Source organism: Molothrus ater, chromosome 18 (assembly GCF_012460135.2).
Source record: "Molothrus ater isolate BHLD 08-10-18 breed brown headed cowbird chromosome 18, BPBGC_Mater_1.1, whole genome shotgun sequence".
Taxonomy (NCBI): domain Eukaryota; kingdom Metazoa; phylum Chordata; class Aves; order Passeriformes; family Icteridae; genus Molothrus; species Molothrus ater.
In genome coordinates this window covers 11,523,054-11,541,332 of record NC_050495.2, presented here as the reverse complement: position 1 = coordinate 11,541,332, position 18,279 = coordinate 11,523,054, and the positions used below count along the sequence as shown (strand labels likewise).

At 37.8% G+C, this 18,279-nt stretch overlaps 1 protein-coding gene across 1 annotated transcript in view; it reads right to left on the bottom strand.

Moving 5' to 3' along the window:
- The window catches only part of SPECC1L (sperm antigen with calponin homology and coiled-coil domains 1 like), a 65,125-nt gene that overhangs the window by 8,336 nt on the left and 38,510 nt on the right, over positions 1-18,279 (bottom strand). Inside the window, exons 10-15 of the mRNA XM_036393055.2 lie at positions 17,761-17,851; positions 15,550-15,633; positions 14,225-14,381; positions 10,733-10,835; positions 1,062-1,178; positions 474-533 (exon numbers count right to left, since the gene is read on the bottom strand). Of these exons, the coding sequence (XP_036248948.1) occupies positions 474-533; positions 1,062-1,178; positions 10,733-10,835; positions 14,225-14,381; positions 15,550-15,633; positions 17,761-17,851 (612 nt within the window). The remainder of the gene's footprint in view (positions 1-473; positions 534-1,061; positions 1,179-10,732; positions 10,836-14,224; positions 14,382-15,549; positions 15,634-17,760; positions 17,852-18,279) is intronic.

Here is an 18,279-nt window from a genome sequence, read left to right as displayed (position 1 = left end):
GACAACTTTTAAGCCATCACTGAAAAAACCTTACAACTATTTGTGATGATGACAAATTAAAAGTCTAAACTTAAGAGGCAAATCTCAACTCTCACACTACACTGAGAAAAAGGAACAAATGACATTGCTTGATTTGTAGCTCCAGAGTTCAAAACTCGTGAATAATTTAGAAATAGGTCAGAGACAGGACAGATTTAATGGATTCTTGAAATCTTATTCTCAAATTATTCTCAAAAAAATCCACTGCTGTTATTAATATTTATTTTCATATTGGGAGATAAGTGTTGGTGAACCTTCCTTTTAAAGCTTAACCAGTCTGCATTTCAGTCATTATTTAGTGCAATAACCTCTAGCTGAGCTCATCTGCTGCTATTTTTAAGTATAAACATCCAGATCTTTTGGAACTACAAAATAGAGTTATTTGGATTTTTATAAGTGGGTCATAATTAATTCAATATACATTTAAATCTTACCAGAGTAGATTTAATGCCAACACTTTCAGCTGCCTGAAAAGCCAAAGTGAAATTTCTTCTCTGCATGGGATATGAAAACATGTTAGAAAACAAGGAAATACTATTTCAAACATATCAAAATGGTCTTGAGAATGTTCTTAATAATGCTACTACTTAAACTTCAAGTGGAGTATATAATTAGACTAAAGTAATTTTAAAGAGCCATAGGAATGAATGTTTTTAATATAATCCAAAAATTAATAAAACATTTATTAATTGACTGTTCAGAAGATAATGCTGAATATCATTGTCAGCAAAGAACAACTGAGTTATAAAGCACTAAAAAAAGATTATTTATTCTCTGAAAAGCATTAAAAAAATCTCTTCATGCATTAATAAAATATTCTTTTGTTTTTAGGATCTATCATCATTGATTGTACATCCTCAGCTAATCAGTAGGTAGGAACTGTGGCAGACTAGAATACAAAGAGATTTATGGAAATCCTAGTAACACTGGGGTTTTCAGAACTCCAATTAGTTCACTGGTCTTTATTAACTCATGTTAACCAAAGCACTGCAGTCCAGGGAATGGGATTTGTAATGTCTTACCTTGTCCTGGCTGTTCAGCTCTTGATAGGGAATATGGGCAGGGAGGTAAGTGTGGAGAACTGCACAGAAAGCCAGGCCATCATTCCAGCTGCTGCTGAAGTTTGTGATGTCAATATTCTGGAAGGGAAAAAAATAAAAGCAACATTAAAATTGTAATCTAACAATTGATCAACATGCTACCAATTGATCAATACTTCTTTTTAATACTTTCAAAGAAATTGGCAGGGAAAGTGGACAGCCCAATACCAAAGTTCTGTGGTAAGAACTGCACTACTAACAGAGGAAAACAAAATAAAGTCAGTTATTTTATATATTAATTTCTGATAATTTTAAATCCTCCTTCAAAAAAAAGTACAAAATGTGTGCTTGAGTGTGTGTTAAAAGCTGTAAAATGTTGTGCTAGAGAAGGTAATGGATTTGGGGCAACTGTACCACAAACACAAATTTAAAAATGAAAATTTCACTCAGTTTTTCGGAGGCATGGGAATAACGGCCAGAGATTGACACTGGAGATACTAAATTAGTGTTTCTATTGAAACCAGCAGCCAAATCAAACTGGGTTAAACAAAACCAACTGAACCCAAACCTAGTGTAACACCTATGGAAGTGTTTCCATCCCCAGGATCCAGAGGATGACACAGCTGTACCTGCACCAGGGTGTCCCACAGCTCCATCCTGCTGCCCACCCTGATGTTCCACAGCACAGTCCCAAGACAGAAAAGCAAATGAGTCAGACTTGTACCCCACATCCCTGATCAGACAATGTGCTCCTACCTCTGCTCATGTTCATTCTATTTTCTGCTTCTACTACACTCATATCCAGACAAAATTTCTAAATGATGAGGGAAAGTATTTTCTCTTTTAAACAAACCATTTCTCTATAGAAACTGATGTGAACAAGATGACAAACAAAAGTTAACTTTCATTTGGAAATAAAGATGTTCCAGCAGACTTAGTGCTGACAGTAGCAGAGAATCTTTGGGACTGAAACTGAAATTGAGAACTGCTGTCTTGCACTCTTGATCTTTTAGCTCCCATAGGAAACTCAGTGGCACTGGCAAATGCATCTCCTGAGACTGTATAAATTATTGTAGAGTCAGCCCAGTCCAAAAGAGTTATGAACAAGATGCCTCAGTGACCTTTTAAATGAGTGTACTGTTGGCAGTCAAACATTGTTCGAGAGGCTAAGTGGATAGCAGTCAGTTTAAACTTTAATTAGGAAACAACCAGTAACAACAATCTATCATATATCTTTTACACTTTCATGGAGAAATATAAATATGCTTTAATATCTAACCCACTTAACTGGGCTCAAGCAGAAGTATTGTATTTGCAGGGAAATGCCCTAACGAAGGCAGGAGTGATGCATCTGACTTCAGGTTCTCAGAAGGCTCATTTATTACTTTATGATACTGAATTATATTAAAGAATACTATACTAAGCTATGCTAAAGAATACAAAAAAGATACCTACTCAATGTTAAAAAGATAATAATAAGAACTCGTAACTCTTTTTAGAGTCTCAAAACAGCTTGGCCAATGAGCAACTCACACCAGAATTTAATGAAACAATCACCTTTGGGTGAACAATCTCTAAACACATTCCAAATGAGCAAAATACAAGAGAAGCAAATGAGATAAGAATTGTTTTCCTTTTCTCTGAGGCCTCTCAGCTTCCCAGGAAAAAAATCCTAAGTGAAAGAATTTTTTCAAAAAACGTAAATGCTACACAGCAGTTTACTTGGTTCTCAAAGTTTTAACAGCAGAAACTAAAACCTCCAGTGAGAGAAGTGCAGGATCACAATCACCTGAGCCAGCCTTTCACCTGACAGCAATTTAGATATCAACATCATCATCATCATCAGCTGTCTTGGACAAGACTCTAAAAATGGTTATTGCTACGGCAGAGAACTCCACCCAGAGCCAGTGCTCTGTGCCAGGCAGCCCTGGCCACTTGGACTTCAAATGAACAACAGCCACAATCTCCTCTGACAGAGGAAAAAAACAAAACTCTGGGCAATTTCTAGAAGAATGTGAGGGAAATCTGGGTTTCCTGCTCAGCTCCAGCCCTTGTGCAGTGCAGTGGCCCCGGGCAGGCCGGGCTCTGGCTCCGTGTACGTGCTGGGGCTCACAGCGCCCGCGGCCGGAGCCCCCCGGGCTGTGGGAACTGCTCTGCTCAGCTTCCTCCAGCCACAGGCTGGGAAAACTCAACTGCAAAAGGGAAAAAATAAAGGGAGAGGAGAGAAACAAAAAAAAAAAGCACTCTCTTTTTTCCTCAAGAGAGACAGGAAATTGGATTTAAATTAATGCCCGGTTAAAGCTTTCTCAATGTTACTTAAATTAAGGGAACATATGCAACACATAGGATGAGGTTTTAAGGATAAAACATGGAAAAATGTCAGATTGTTAAAGCAAATAAATTTCTACATGTGTCAATTTACAGAAGTCACTTTTTGGAGAGTTCTCTCCTCCTACCATTACCCAACAAGGCCTCAGGCTCACATCTGTGCCAGTAAGATGGATAAAGGTAGGGAGGGGGGCTTGTTCTGTCAAAGACTTGTGTGGCAAGCTGGATATAAAAATCAGGTGTGAATGATCCTGTGTGCTTTGCTATGCAATCCACTCAGGGAGAAAAACTCAAACCTGGTTTTCACCTCTTGGCTGAAATGTTCTCCCTCTTTCCCTGAGATGAGCAACTGATGCGGGAAGGGGAGGAGAAAGATGTACCCTGGCATTGCCACAGTGAAATTACAACAAGCAAAAGTCTTCTCTTCAACATTACAATTGTACAAACTAAAAACTTCACTTTAATATTAGTAAGTATCCACAGAATGCTTACTATTTTTAATATAAACACTGGGGGGGAAAAGGGCCACAGCCACAAGTTTGGTTGGTTCTCAAACAAAACCAAACTCAGAATATCCCATTTTTCTAAATCATCTTGTAGGGTCCAGCTTTTATTATTAAGACAACAAGCAGAAAGCAAACCCATCATCCAAGAATTTTAATGTATCCAGAGAAGCTGAATTAAATACAACGGAAGGAAACAATTAAAAGGGACTGGTTTCTGTTTCCAATTGCTCTAAGCATTATGAATTATCATTACCTCTCAGACTAAAAGAAGTATAATATTGGTCAGACAGTAAAAACAAATCTAGAAATGGGACAGATTGTCATTTAAACTGAAAATTTAATTTTTCATGTAGGGCTTTGAGCACATAACTGGCACATTTAAATACGGCAAATTTTATTTCCTAAATGCTTTTAACTACTTGTGGTTTTTTTTGAAAAAGCTTGGTCAGTATAATGAAATCAATCTTGCATTAAGCGCTTATTTCTCAAAGAATTGATGGTAAACAGAACATCAATCTAAAATCTCTCTAAAATAATTTCTTCTTTGTTACTGCTTTTATTAAGTAATTGGCTCTATTAAGAGAATTCTGCTGGAATCTAATCTAGAATTATTCTTCAAGACATTTCAGACCACAAAGTATTAAAGCAACTGAAGAACATACTTTCAGATAAATTGTCAAATGAGGAGAAAGCTTTTCTGGAGATAAATGAACTAGAAGGGCATTTCTCATGTCTATTTATGATTAATAGGCAGGATGGCAGTGAAGCCACCTCTGTATTTGGGGTAGATGGTTTTTAAATAGGTGCTTTTTACAAAAGTTAAGCAGCACATCATTGTCATAAAAAGATCTGTGGAAGACACTTTCCAACCAGGAGTAAACAACAGAGTTAAACATTTGTAAGACTTTCTGGAGACAGAACATAAAAATATAAAGTGAAAAATAGATGGTACTAGAACAACTCGGTAGATCCACAACCAAGCAGCATTTCAAGCATGACTCCAGCCCCTGCTGAACTGGAAACTGCAGAGTAGGAGCAGCCATCACAAAATGAGGATTCCCTTGAGCTAACATAGAAAAAAAATACTAAAAACAGTGTTCCCTATGAAACTTTCTACACTGCTTAACAGACTGGGCATAACATCAATCTACCTATCAAGCTCTGCAAACCTATGGCTTTTCTAAAACTCACCATTTTATAGTGGTTTTAACCAGCATACTGCTAATGTAAAAATTGTCTCCTATTGCTTTTTGCAATAATTCTAAATTAATAGAGGATCTAAAGTCAGTGAAAATACTTCTTCTAAAAAAACCCAAGAAACAGATGTTAACTATTATAACCCAGTAACTCCTTAATTTTTTTATCCCCCCAGAAAACTTCCACAAGTAAAAAACCCCACAAACATCAAGAACTACAGAAAATATGGTTTCTAACTTGCAGTTACAAATAAAGAACAAAGCAATTTCAATCACTTTTTTAGACACGTCCCCAGCTTCCATCTCCCTGAACTGTGGACATCAGAACTGCAGCAGAGCAGCATCCTGCACAGCAGCCATTTCTCCACCCCTTGTTCTGCACAAGGAGGAGAGATTCCCATATCCAAGCTTGGTTTGGCTCTCAAGAGAGTCAGGACATGAAGAAAATAAAAGCATGTGTCTATGTCTCTGTTGTATTAGTTAATTAAATAAGTGGGTTGAGAAAACAAAACCATTAATATGATTCTGTGCTATAATATATTGAAGTCTTAAAACAAGATTTGAAGTTTAAGTGTGCAGACCTTGGCAGGCTTCTTCCTATGGCAGAAAATTACTAGTAAAATGCTTTTCAAAGCTTTTAAAGATACATCCACAAAAGAAAAGAGTTTCCATTACAGAAGATTACAAAGGTTAACTACAACAGAGCTGCCATGCATGCTCCATCGAATCAGGATTCACTGACTCTCAAATCATGGAATAAAGCTGTGGCTATCTGCTTCTGGCAGTGGGTGAGAACATGAAAATATTTCTGGAATAGACTTAGCAGCAGTCCCAGCTACTGCCTCTTCAATGCCAGCTTCTGGAAAGGCAGTAAATGGCAAATATAGACCATCAAAATCCTTAAACACTGACTGGTAATGTTTCTTTCCATACCAAACACATGTTATTTTTCACTTTGGGCACAAAAAAGAACCATAAAAGAAACAGTCATTCTCACAAAATCCAGTAATAGCTTCAGACATTAACGTCTGAAATACTTAGAGGTACAGACAACTTCATAATTTATTCTAAATTTTGTCATAATTAGGTCTAACAAGTTGACATTTCCCTTGTATCACAATCCAATCCAAACACAAAAAGGAAGCATGTCTTTCCATAACTCACTGATTTTTGGCTAAAGCATCAGCTTAAACCAAGGAGAGAAGTGTTTTGGCATCCTGAGTGCTCTGATGAATCAACCAGACAGCACAGAATGCACACCCTGGAGTCAGTATTTGAACACAGGCTTACATCAGCACAGCCATGTCCTTTTCTTGTGCATTTTTGAAATCAATATAGTACTTTGAATAGGATATGACCTAGCTCAGTGTTGATAATTTAAAAAAAAAGGAATCAGAACTATTTTTTACTTCTAGTTTTGTTATTCTACACTTATTGCCCAAGCCCAAATGAAAGTATTGCTTGATTCCAAGGTGCACTGAGCATAGCATTCAATTTTTTGTAAAACATGTAGCTTCAATCTGTAGAGGAGGTAAAAATTAGGTCTTTGCAGCAAAAGTCTTTCCAGAAAGCAGCATTGCATGAAATAGAGGACGAGTACTACATGGCTACACTAAGTGTATCTGTACCTAGAAAGTGTGTAAATCTTAAAGAAAGTTTTTAAAAAAACTTTAGTCTATTCTTGTTGCAATTTTGTGACAATTGCTTTTTGGTGCCAGACTTCTGGAAGTGAATTATCTTTCAGAATGCTGACAAAAATGGAAAATAAATGGAAATACTGGTGGAGATAAGAATGGGTAAGGATGTGTATGTGTATCCTGTTTGTTGGTCCTCTTTTAATATGAAACATGCATGCTCACATCCTTTTTGGGACTTTTATTAGCTGTGTACTCAAAATGAAAGTAGCTGTGTTCCAGCCAGGGTAAATGCTCCCTAACAGCTGGATGGGATTACTTGATGCTTTGAAGATATCTGGAATTTATGACAGTTTTATGACACTGCACATATTTTAGAGGAGTCAGGAGGATTCTCTCCACTGAAAAATGCAGCACTTGGCTCTGTGCTCTGCAGCAGTGTCAGATCCTGAGCACAGCTAACACACAATGAAATTTCAACTATTTTGTGCCTGTTGATCTGAAAATGAAAGGTGATTTGCTCCTCTTTTATCTAAATGCTTATCTTGAGAGCAGCTCCCCTCTCTCAAGGCTTGGAGATCTGCTCAGCCCAGAACACAATGCAGTCAGTAACCTGTGTGTTTGTGCAATTGTGCCAGGACTGAACAGGCTCAGGGTGGAATTAATACAGAACCTGCCTCTGCTAGGCCTGCACTGACCTTCTGCAGATCACCATCCTCCCAAGCTGAGCTCCAAGGAGAAATCCTGCCTGCACACAGCATTCAGGCAGCATGTTAAAAGCTACAATATAGTAAGAGATGAAGTCATTCAGGTTTTTACACCAGAAACTTCTCTTATTTTCATTGGCTGTATCAACCTGATTTTTTTACTGAGGTCTTGAAAAAACATTTGGAACACAGTTAAATATTAACACCTACATTTAAAGGTGACTATTCATTTATTCTCCTCCAAATTTGCTTGAATAAATCAAGAAAAGCGTACAATGAAGTAATTTACAGGGTTTTTTAACGGGGTTTATCCCACTATAATGGACTGAAATTAAGAGCTTCACCACAGTATCATATTTGAATTATTTAGCATTCACAAAGTTTCAAGCTTCCAAAGCAGAAGTAAGTACTTAAGACTTTTAATCAAAAGCTTGAAAGCAATTTTCTAGAAGGGATAGGAAAGGAAGAGTTATTTCTCTTCCCTTTTACTTAAGCTGACAAAAAACCCGTACCAATTACACCAGACAATTCTGTAGGGCTGCATTCTCCACAAGTATCTTGTGAGTAAAGAAAACCTTCTCTCTTTGAAACAGGACAGACTTTGGTGTGGTTTTTTCACTTTAAAGAAGAGAATTTTAATTAATTAAATAAAATAAATATCAGCAGTATTTTACCCTGCTGATAAGGATAAACCAACTCCACCACACCTGGTGTTTAACAGGCTAAACCACTGGCAGCTCACCTAGAACTCTGTACACCTTCAAAAAATTGTAGAAATTAAGATTTTTATCTGGTTACTTGTGTGATTACTATTTTTTAGTATTTATTAGCTACTTTCCACTATGCAGTGTGAAATATAACACCAGAGATAAAAGGCAAAACAATGCCAGGAGCAAACAGGTCTCTGTTAAAAAAGGAGCTTTAACTCAAGGTGCATGGTTCCATCTTCCCTGTGAAACACCAACAGCTGAAATTATTTTCTATAAATACCTTCCATGCATTAATGCATAAAGACCTACAGCTGTGAGACATCACTTCCAGGTGAGAGGGAGAAAACAAGACAAAAAAAAGTGATTATTGTTGGCAGTGGATCAATCAGTTGTGATTTAAACATATCTTGAAAAATACTGGCTTACAGGGTTCTACCTAAGTATTGGTAGTTTAATATGAATAGGACAAAAGTAAGAAAAGAATCATCCTGAAACAAAAGGTTTCTAATCCTTTCTTTTCTTTTGCTTATTTCCAAATGATGGTTACAATCTTCCAGGTCATTTTAGAACCTGTTACAGACTCCATCTACAAGTATCTTTCCTTTAGCCTGCCACATTCATATTTACAGCTAATATTGGACAGAAATTGGTGACTGGACAGAAGGTGACCTACTGCTCTTCCCAGAGGAGAAGGTTGGGATATTTGGGACTTGTGTTCTGTGAGGCTCCTGCAGCAGCTCAGAGACAGAGGAGCGTGTCCCTGCAGCTCAGAAAGCTCATGCTGGCTCTCACCCAGGTGCTAAAGCAAATAAAACAACAGTGGCACAGAGGAAAAGCAGAAGTTCTGATGATAGGAAATGCTGGGGAGAAAAGGGAGCTGTGGCAGAGTGTGAGACATCAGGAAGGAAGAGCTGAAGGTAAAGAGGATGTCCATGCTTGCAGGACAGGGAAGGAAGAAGAGCTGAGTACCTTCAGCAAGACTGAATGAGGAAGGGAGACATTCATCACACCCTGATGCTTGTCTCCTGTTCGGCAGTTTTGAACACACATCGTTTTAAAATAAAATTAAATGAAGCAGAGATTCGTTGAAAATTAAAAAAAAAAAAATCCTTATCTGTTATTGATAACATTGAGATGCCAGAAATCTGGATAAGCACTGTTCACAATGAATACACTGCTGGGTATGTTTAAAACATTAGAATACCACCAACACAGTGTTCAACCAGAACTGAATTTCAGGGGATGCTGAAAATAATCAAATTCTGTACAACAAAGAAATGAAAAATGAGTGTGCCTAAAGCAAAAGCCATTCTTCTCCCAGAACTACTTAATATAACCTGCTGATACTATCTTACAATTTCAATGAAGGCATTGCAGTGGCTCTGCAGATGCTCTGTGCTTTCTCAGCACCATGCTGCAGGTTCTGAAGCAAGTACACAAAGTCTCAAAAGCTGCCCTTTGAGCAGTGTTTATAAAACTCCAGGAATTACAAGCAGCAATCTGTAGGATCAGAAGTGTATTCTGCAATGTGCACACAACTAGAGAGTGAAAAGTTTGGAATAATTTCTATCACTTTTCCTAACCAGATTAACGAAGCTGTCAAATTCATCTTTCATTTCGAGACAATATGGGAAAATATTTTTGCACTTAGTTTGAGGATTTATAAAGCAATGTAACATCCTGCCTTTTTTAAAACGTGGGGAAGGAGAGAGGCTCTTTCCACAAAGCTGCTTCTCCTCAGAAATAGCACAGTGAGTATCAGACGTGCACAGGAAGAGGGGGAGGGTTATATCCCAGCCTGTCCATTGTGCTGGAGGAGGACTTTTCCTATGGATGGGCCACCATCCTGTTATGTGGCTCTCAACTTCCTCCTGCATTGTGAGCCTCAAGTCATGGAAAGAGTAAAGTTCTTAAACTGAGGATTGTGTTGGGAACTCCAAACACTCTCAATACAAGTTAACCAAACAAATACATCATGGTCAGACTATTAACATCCTGGTTTAGTTTGCTGAAGCCACTATTCTTTTGAAAAAATAATGTAATCAGGAGAACTCTGGACAGTTATCTTGTTAGTTCTTTTGGCTTCTGATAACATTTGGAACAAGTGAAAACATAAAAAAAAAGTCTGCAACCACAGTGGAAAGCCAAGTTCAAAATGCAAGACAATGCCACCTTCACAAAACAAACTCCCTAAGAGGCCAAATGGGAGTCAAAGATCCAAAGAAAACCCTATGATAATTACCTATAAAAAATAAATCTCTGAAATCTGAGAAATGGTACTCAAGCTCATTTGGGAAACATTCATTTAAACATTCAGTTGATAAAGTTTCAGCTCCAGTTTCATAAGTGCAAGGCTGATTTCAAGTGCCTCAGTGGGAGGGCAGCAGCCCCTTCAGACAAAGCTGTGGAGCAAAGTGACTGAGGAGCTGCTGGTGCTGGAGCAGCCCTGGGAGCCCAGGTTCCAAGGGGAGGGTACAGGACATGCCAGGGCACTCAGCCCATGCAGTCAGGTGTGGAGCAGCCTGCTCTGTGCCAGGGGCAGGCTCCAGTGCCTGGCAGGCCCTGCAGGTACCTGGTAGCCCTCTGTTTTCTTCTGGCACCACTTCAGCAGGGCGTTCCTCTTGGAGCCTCCATATTCTCTTGCCAGGGCAGACAAGGGATCCTTCCTCTCTTCCCTAGGAACAAGGCCAGAAGAGCTTGTAACACAACAGAAATAAGTATTTATAAAGGCTTAAATAGAAGGACAAATTCTTGGCACACTGGAAGAAGCAGGATACAGCACTTATGACTGAAAAACAGAACACACAGGAATACCTGCAAAAGACTTTTGAGTTAGCTTGGAGTAATTCTTTCATTAGCAAATCATCCTTCTTTTTCCTTTAGCTTTTTTTACTAGATCTTTCTACCTCAATGATATTTCTTTCTAAGAGTTTGAAAAATTAAACTTACAACACATTAAGTTGCAGCCTGAACCATTAAGCTAACTCAAGTGACTTTATTTCTTATTTAGAAAGAATATAAACTGATGCTATCTCTTTTGCATCTCATGGCTGATTACAAATGTCACCTTGAACCAACAAGTTTGCATTTGAGCAGCACGGTGTTATTAACAGAACACTTGCCTGAGACCTGGAGTTCTCAAAAAAGAAGGGGGAGATCTATGTAGGCTGATCTGCCATTTGATGTATTAGCACAATAAAAGCAGTCAATTAATTTCAATTCCAGTTTGTCAAGCTATCTTAAGTAATTTTTTCCTTAAGAAAAGACTGGGGGAAAAAAGAAGAACCTAACTAAGTTGGCCATTTTTTCATGAGCCTTACATTACAAGCATCTCTTTACCAGGATTCAGAAAAGAATTCTTAGATGAAAAAAAATATATTATAAAGGCTAATACTTCTTTAGTGGCCTGGTTACATGACTCAGTATTTCTACAGATATTATAATGAACAGTCTTTGACAAAAAGAGCAAGTACAACACCATTATGGATATTAGTTACCACACAGGAAGTGTGACAGCAATTGTTCTTGTTTTAATAGTCTCCATTTGGAAAATTAAAATAAGATAGCTATCAGTGAACTGCAAAGACTTCCCCATCTGCCATTTTTAAGGAGTTCTATCAGATGTAAGCAAAGTTTTCACAATATTCACAGAAAATTATAGCCTAAGCTACTCTTTCTGAATATTTCCCAAAAGACATAGGGATTGTATACATTCACTCTCAAATCTTCAACTCTTTGTTTTTTACAGCCTATTTGGTGACTGGAAAGAGGGGTGGAATGTGGAAGTAAATCATTGCATCAGTGGATTCTCTGCTGCAGATTTCAGGTAGCAACTCTCCAGCTCCTGCTAAGGGAAAGAAAGCATCCATGGAATGTGAATATCTTCCTGTGTGCCTGCTAGAAACAGAACACCAGAGACTGTTCCATGCAGCAGCATCTCTTGGTCAATGCACAAAACAGAACACGGCCCAACAGACAAGGAAATGTTTCAAGGCACTAATCTCAAGTACATGTAGTGCAGTTTTCTTGGCCAGTCTTCACTGAAAAATGGATGGGCAGGATCTCCGAGTTACTTAGAGATTACTTAGAGATAACAGCTGAAATATCCATGAAAATTTATGCCCAGCAGGACAGTAAACACAAAAGAGTAACTGCTATCTTTGATGCTGAGCCTTCAAACCTAACTGCTCATCTTGATTTAACACAACAAGGAAGTCAATAATTGGGCATTTAAAATATGAAATACATTATCTGAATAGGTCACTGTACCTAAACTTCATAGGCACCACACAGCCAGAATGATGCTTCAAGAAATTCTGTACTTCAGTTCTTAAATCAGAACAAATATCAACAACTTACACAGGTGATTTTCTCCTTTGGTGATTGAAACAAGTAACAATGGGATTGCATATTCAATTTATAATGAGGGTTATGCAACACTTTGAGACTGAAGAACAGAGATCTGGGGCAACAATAGAACTCAAATAAAAATATCCCTCTCTCTTTATGCTAAACATGCTGTTTAGCCATGAGGGAGCTGCACAGCCTGTTCTCAAATTCCAGCAAGAGCACATGGTTTATATCAGGTTCTCACAGTTATGAAAACACTGCCGAAGAAAATAAATCAGCATTAAGTTGTATGGAGACAATGAGAAATGGTTTGACACACAAATCTCACATGTTCACATATTAGGTCAACTGCATTCCAAATCAAAGAACCAATGAAGTTTCACCTAGAACAGGGAACTGCAAGTATTCTAATAAACTACACCAATACCTGTTTATCTTCCAATAACTTCCAGAAAAATGTAGGGGAAAACAGAGAAATCTGCTCATTTAAGAAACTAGAATGTCTCCAAAGGCCACACTCATCACCACACACCCACTGCTCAGAGTCCATTTAGTCTTTTGTAGCACTGAACACTGCAGGCAATGGCTGGGAGCAAAGTAATGATTTCATAATTACAACTGTGCAGTTCCACCCTGGAATGCCACACTGGTTGCTCCAGTCTGCAGGCTGACACCAACACAACTCAATGTTACTGGTTCAAAGTTCTTACACAGGTGTTTAAAACTTATTTCTGGAGGTACTCAGTTTAAATTTAGGTGTTAACATACACATTAATTGCTGGTAGTAAAGTATCCACAATTAAGCTCAGTTTAATTTCTGCACAATAAAAGGAGGGTGGCACTGAGGCCTGTCTCAGCTGATTTCACAAAAATCACTTTCAAAAGCACCCACAGCTGTGAATACCTTAGAATTTAATATATATTGCAAGTGTCTCTGAACATTAGGAGTTTAATACTTAAACTCCGCTGTACAAAAGCTTTGTCAGGAAGCTCTGTGAGAAATGGTCTTGCCAGAGTTATTTAACCTTTGTCTGCAAATTTCCCAATCTATGAAGCAGGGCTGAGGACATACTTCACTTGGATAACGTGAGGATTAAATACTTTGAAGTCCTCTGACTGATAACACACCAGAGAGGAAAAGTTTTAAATTTACCACAGACTTATCTTTTGTCTTACTAATCAAAGGAGCTTGTCTGGCCATTTGTTGCTCAGACTTGCACTATGACTCCATCTGTGGGACCAAAAAACCCAGGTCCATTCACTCATGGTTATTAAAAAGACCTGTCAGTGTCTGGGATTAAGATCTGGGCATGCTGCTTTTTGTCTTCAACTGGGATTACAGAAGTTAAGGTTTATCATGGTCTCCCTGGGTCCAAGCCAGTCTGCATGATCTGCTCCATGTGCTGCAAGCTCCCTTCCTGAATTTGGCTTTGTGGTATTTGGAACTGCTATTATTATTTAGTGACATGACTTAGCTTGCTTTTCTAGTAGAGTATAAAGTCTGCTATTAACTCATAAGCTTTAAAAAGCTTAACTTTTAGTCTAACTTTTAAAACAAATACTGAGATGTAGAAAAACCTTTCTGAAGCTCTTACAGATTACTGAAGATCATTATTGTGTGGGGTCTGCAGGCTCAGCACCAATATTATATACTAGAGGTATGCACAGACAGCTGTGGAATTAACCCCAATAAAGGGGCTAATTAAATAATTACCTTATTCTGCTTCTGGTTGTAGGGGTGACCGATGCTGTAGGAGAAGATGAGAGGGACAGCTGTGGTGAGGTGGTGCCCATTGCCATGAGAGATGCTGGGGATGCTCCATCAGGTGCACTGATGTCCCTCTTGATTTCCTCACTGCTTCTTCGAGACACTGAGGGGGAATTGCCCAGGCATTTACCATTTGCAAACATAAAAACTGTCCAACTTGCTCTCAGACAAGCATTAGTGCAGAAACCAAGCATAGAAACCAGTATCTAATAGCAGGTGTCAATATTCTTCTTGATGCTTTCCACTTTGGAAATATGAAGGATTTAGACTGCACTAGAAACATTTATGATCAAGCCTGTATTTTGAAGCAAAGGAAGTTTGATGGATGTATCTTAATGGAATATGACTACTCCCATTTGAAGGATTTAATGAATGAGAAGGAATTTTTAGATCAAAACATTTATTTTCCTCTAGTCCATATAATTACACTGTGAAGCTTCAAGTAGTTAAGGAAAAAAAAAAACCAAATCAGTTTAGAGATGACAGCTGTTTTATTTCCATTTCATTTTAATGAAGAATTGGCATGTATGTGATGCTCTGGACATTAATTAAATATCATCAACAAGAATATCAAATGTTGACCTGAGATCAGTCAACCACATTCCACAGAGCTTGCTTCATTTTATCAAAGGAAATAGTTTTTGTTTCAAATGAAAGCACAAGCATTGTACTCTCTAAAACCAAATTTGGAATTGTTACATGTTCTCTACATGGAAGAGTTTCCAGTTAAAAGTATGAGGTTTGTCTTTATACTTAAATAATCACCATTGTTCATGTTCGTGCAAATCAAAGATACAACTCTCTACATAAACCAGGGACTTATTTTCTAATTACCTGGGGGCAAGTACATTCATTAATTTATAAATACCAGACACAAGAAGTTTGGGTTCTTCTACAAACAAAAACTACCTAAAACTTGTAAGCATTTACTCAAATTTAAAAAAAATATTGATCTAAAATCAATTCTGCCTAGATTATACAAAGCATCATTTTCACAGTATTACACTATTTGTGCTATAATTAATAAAGATTTGGTTTTAGAAGCCCCTGCTGATACTGAGACATCAGTATATACTGCTTGATAGTAAACTAACACTCTGCATAAATTTGTATTTAGCAAGTCTGGCTTTTTTAAAATCAAAGTTACCATCAAATGTCCAGCAGTACTGAAGAATATTTGTGGGTTATGCCAGTCACAAAGCAGACCTGTAAGTACATGACTGAAATGAGAGTTCCCCATTTTCCTGATCACCTAAAAGCTGTGGTGTTACCTGAAATGGATTTGGCACTCTCCATGGCAGGGACCCTGGGCAGAGATGCCGGCCGGCTGGTGGAGGATGTTCTGAGCAAATGCTCTGCACAGAGAGAAAGGAAAGGGAGAGAGTCATCCTTACTACAGGTCCAAAATGTATCATTCAGGTCTGAGGCACCAGTATTGCCCACCAGGGCCCGAGTTTGGCTGTTTTAGGGAGGGCAGGTGATTCTATCTGGGAGATAGAAGAGCCCTAAAATTGCCCATTGCCAGGGAAGTGCACCAGGAATGCACCATGAGCACCTGAATCCTTCTGCCCAAAGCAAAAAGGAGGATGCTCTCAGCAAATGGTGGAGGATGCTCTCAGCAAATGCTCTGCACAAAGAGAGAGGAGGGAATCATCCTTACTACACGTCCCAAATGTATCATTCAGGTCTGAGGCACCAGTATTGCCCACCAGTGCCCAAGTTTGGCTGTTTTAGGGAGGGCAGGTGACTCTATCTGGGAGATAGAAAAGCCCTAAAATTGCCCATTGCCAATGAGCCCCTGAATCCTTTTGCCCTAAAGCCCCTTGCTAATCCACTTGCCCTGGTCATAAAAAAATCCTTACAGCAAAAGGCTGAGAAAGGAACCCCCATTCAGCACATGGCCAAAAATATTCAATATGTCCTTCATAATGCTCAGTGGTAAAGCAGATTGCTTTATCCCTCAGGTGATTTATTTTTTCCTCCTCTCTGGTTTGTTGGATTGACATTTTTGGGCTTTGGGGTTTTTTTTTTTTCATTTTATTATTAAATAAAACTACACATTTTTCCTTTCCTCCTCCATGTAGTAGGGTCTAAAAGGTGCCTTTACATATTGCATTGCAAGATCAGTTCTGCCTAACACCAATGAGTAAAAAAAAAACTACAATAAAATTCTACAACAAAATTAGTTTTCTATAGCAACAAATCAAAGTTATTTCCTATTATGAAATATTCCTTCAAGTAAAAGCTGCAAATACATACTCCTACATAGAAACACTTAAATGACAGTAATTTGAATATAAAACCTCATGGAAATAAGAATTAAGAAAAGTGAAACCCCATTTATTAATTGAAAATGTGACTTTGCTGGAGAGATACATTAAAAATATATCTGTATGGCTGCAAACAAGAATTCTGTCTGGCACCCTCACTCTTGGAACACAGTCCTGCTCCTGCATTCACTGATTTGAAAAAAACCACAAAAGCCATGTAAAACATACCATTCATTTTGTGTTTAAGCTTATGTCTAACCCTTATGTCTTACCCTGAACTCTGTAACAATTAAAGAATCCTGTATTATCTTCTTGGAAAGGCATTTCAATATTCCTAAAAATATCAAAGTTTCTAAAATTAAAACTGCAGCTGCATTGTACAAATAGCCTCAATATGGATTCAACAAAAGCAAGAAGGAAATCTGGCACATACAGACTATTATGAAGTGCTACAGAAAAAAAACAAAAAACCCCAACCCTTTAGAAAACATCAGACCTCAGAAATACCAAATTGAGAGGAAATATTCAGCCTGGAGTCATATGGGGATTATCTTGAGAAACATCTACACACAAAAAGCCCCTAAAGCAGGCATAAATCAGAGAACTACACCCAACACATGATAGCCATTCATTCTCACAGGAAGAGCACATTGTGAACAGTGTTTTGAGAGACAAAACAAAGTTCACAGAACAGGGGAATATTGGGAAATAGATAAATCAACACTCAATTCCATTCAATTTTTCATCTGGCTGCTGAAGGTTCAATACTTAATTAGTTTATTTTATTATTCACATGCAATACAATGCCAACCATCATCTCTGTTGCATTTTGGGGGTTTAAAAACCTGTAACCCCAGAGGCTGGGTTTTTTAATATCTGAGACACCTGCAAGATATGTCCCTGAAATTATCTTATCTTGATTTTACAAGTGATCTTAGTTTATGCAGACACTAAAACTTGCCAGAATAGTACCAAGTTATCAGCATGCAATTGTGGTTCTGTTGGAAATTCAAAAAAGCATCTTTGTTACACCACCTTATGTGATGAAATACAAGAAGAAAGAACTTAAACATGAGATAGTCTATGAATCTACTAAGATACTTAGATAATAAAAAGTATGTAACATGATAATGCCTTGGATACTAAGTAATTTTTTTAAAAACTATCAATAGCAATGCTAAACCCAAAGTTTAAATTAACTTGGATCAGTACCTTGAACAGGAATTTCTGCATAGCTTGGTCTTTTGTCTGTCAGAGTAGCAAGGGGTTTGGAAGCTGAGATTGGCCCACTTATGGAATGCCTCTGAAATGGAAAAATACTTCTGTCAGATATAACAAGAAGGTAAAAAAAAACAAATATGGAATTGCAGAATTAGCTTTAGAAATTCAGATATGACATTATTACTAATTTTATAGAACTACAACAATAAAGGAACCTTTGAAATTTTTTCCTTCTTTACTTTAAAAACCTTTTGCCAATCTGACTATGCCTTGATCCTGCAACATTCACTTCTTTAAGCTGAGTCCTGTTCCTCAGACCAATGTTAAAAATTATGGCTGTGAATGGTCTTGCAGTTTCTATATTAATTCTCACCTTCATTTCTATTTTGTTTGAACAAACCTGTTCTGGTTAAACTTGATGTGTTTATTTAAACCCACAGAACCCCCTATACAAAGCCAAGGTTTTAGTGCATGATCTGTGTTATTAACATAAGCCTTCACAGCTTTGTG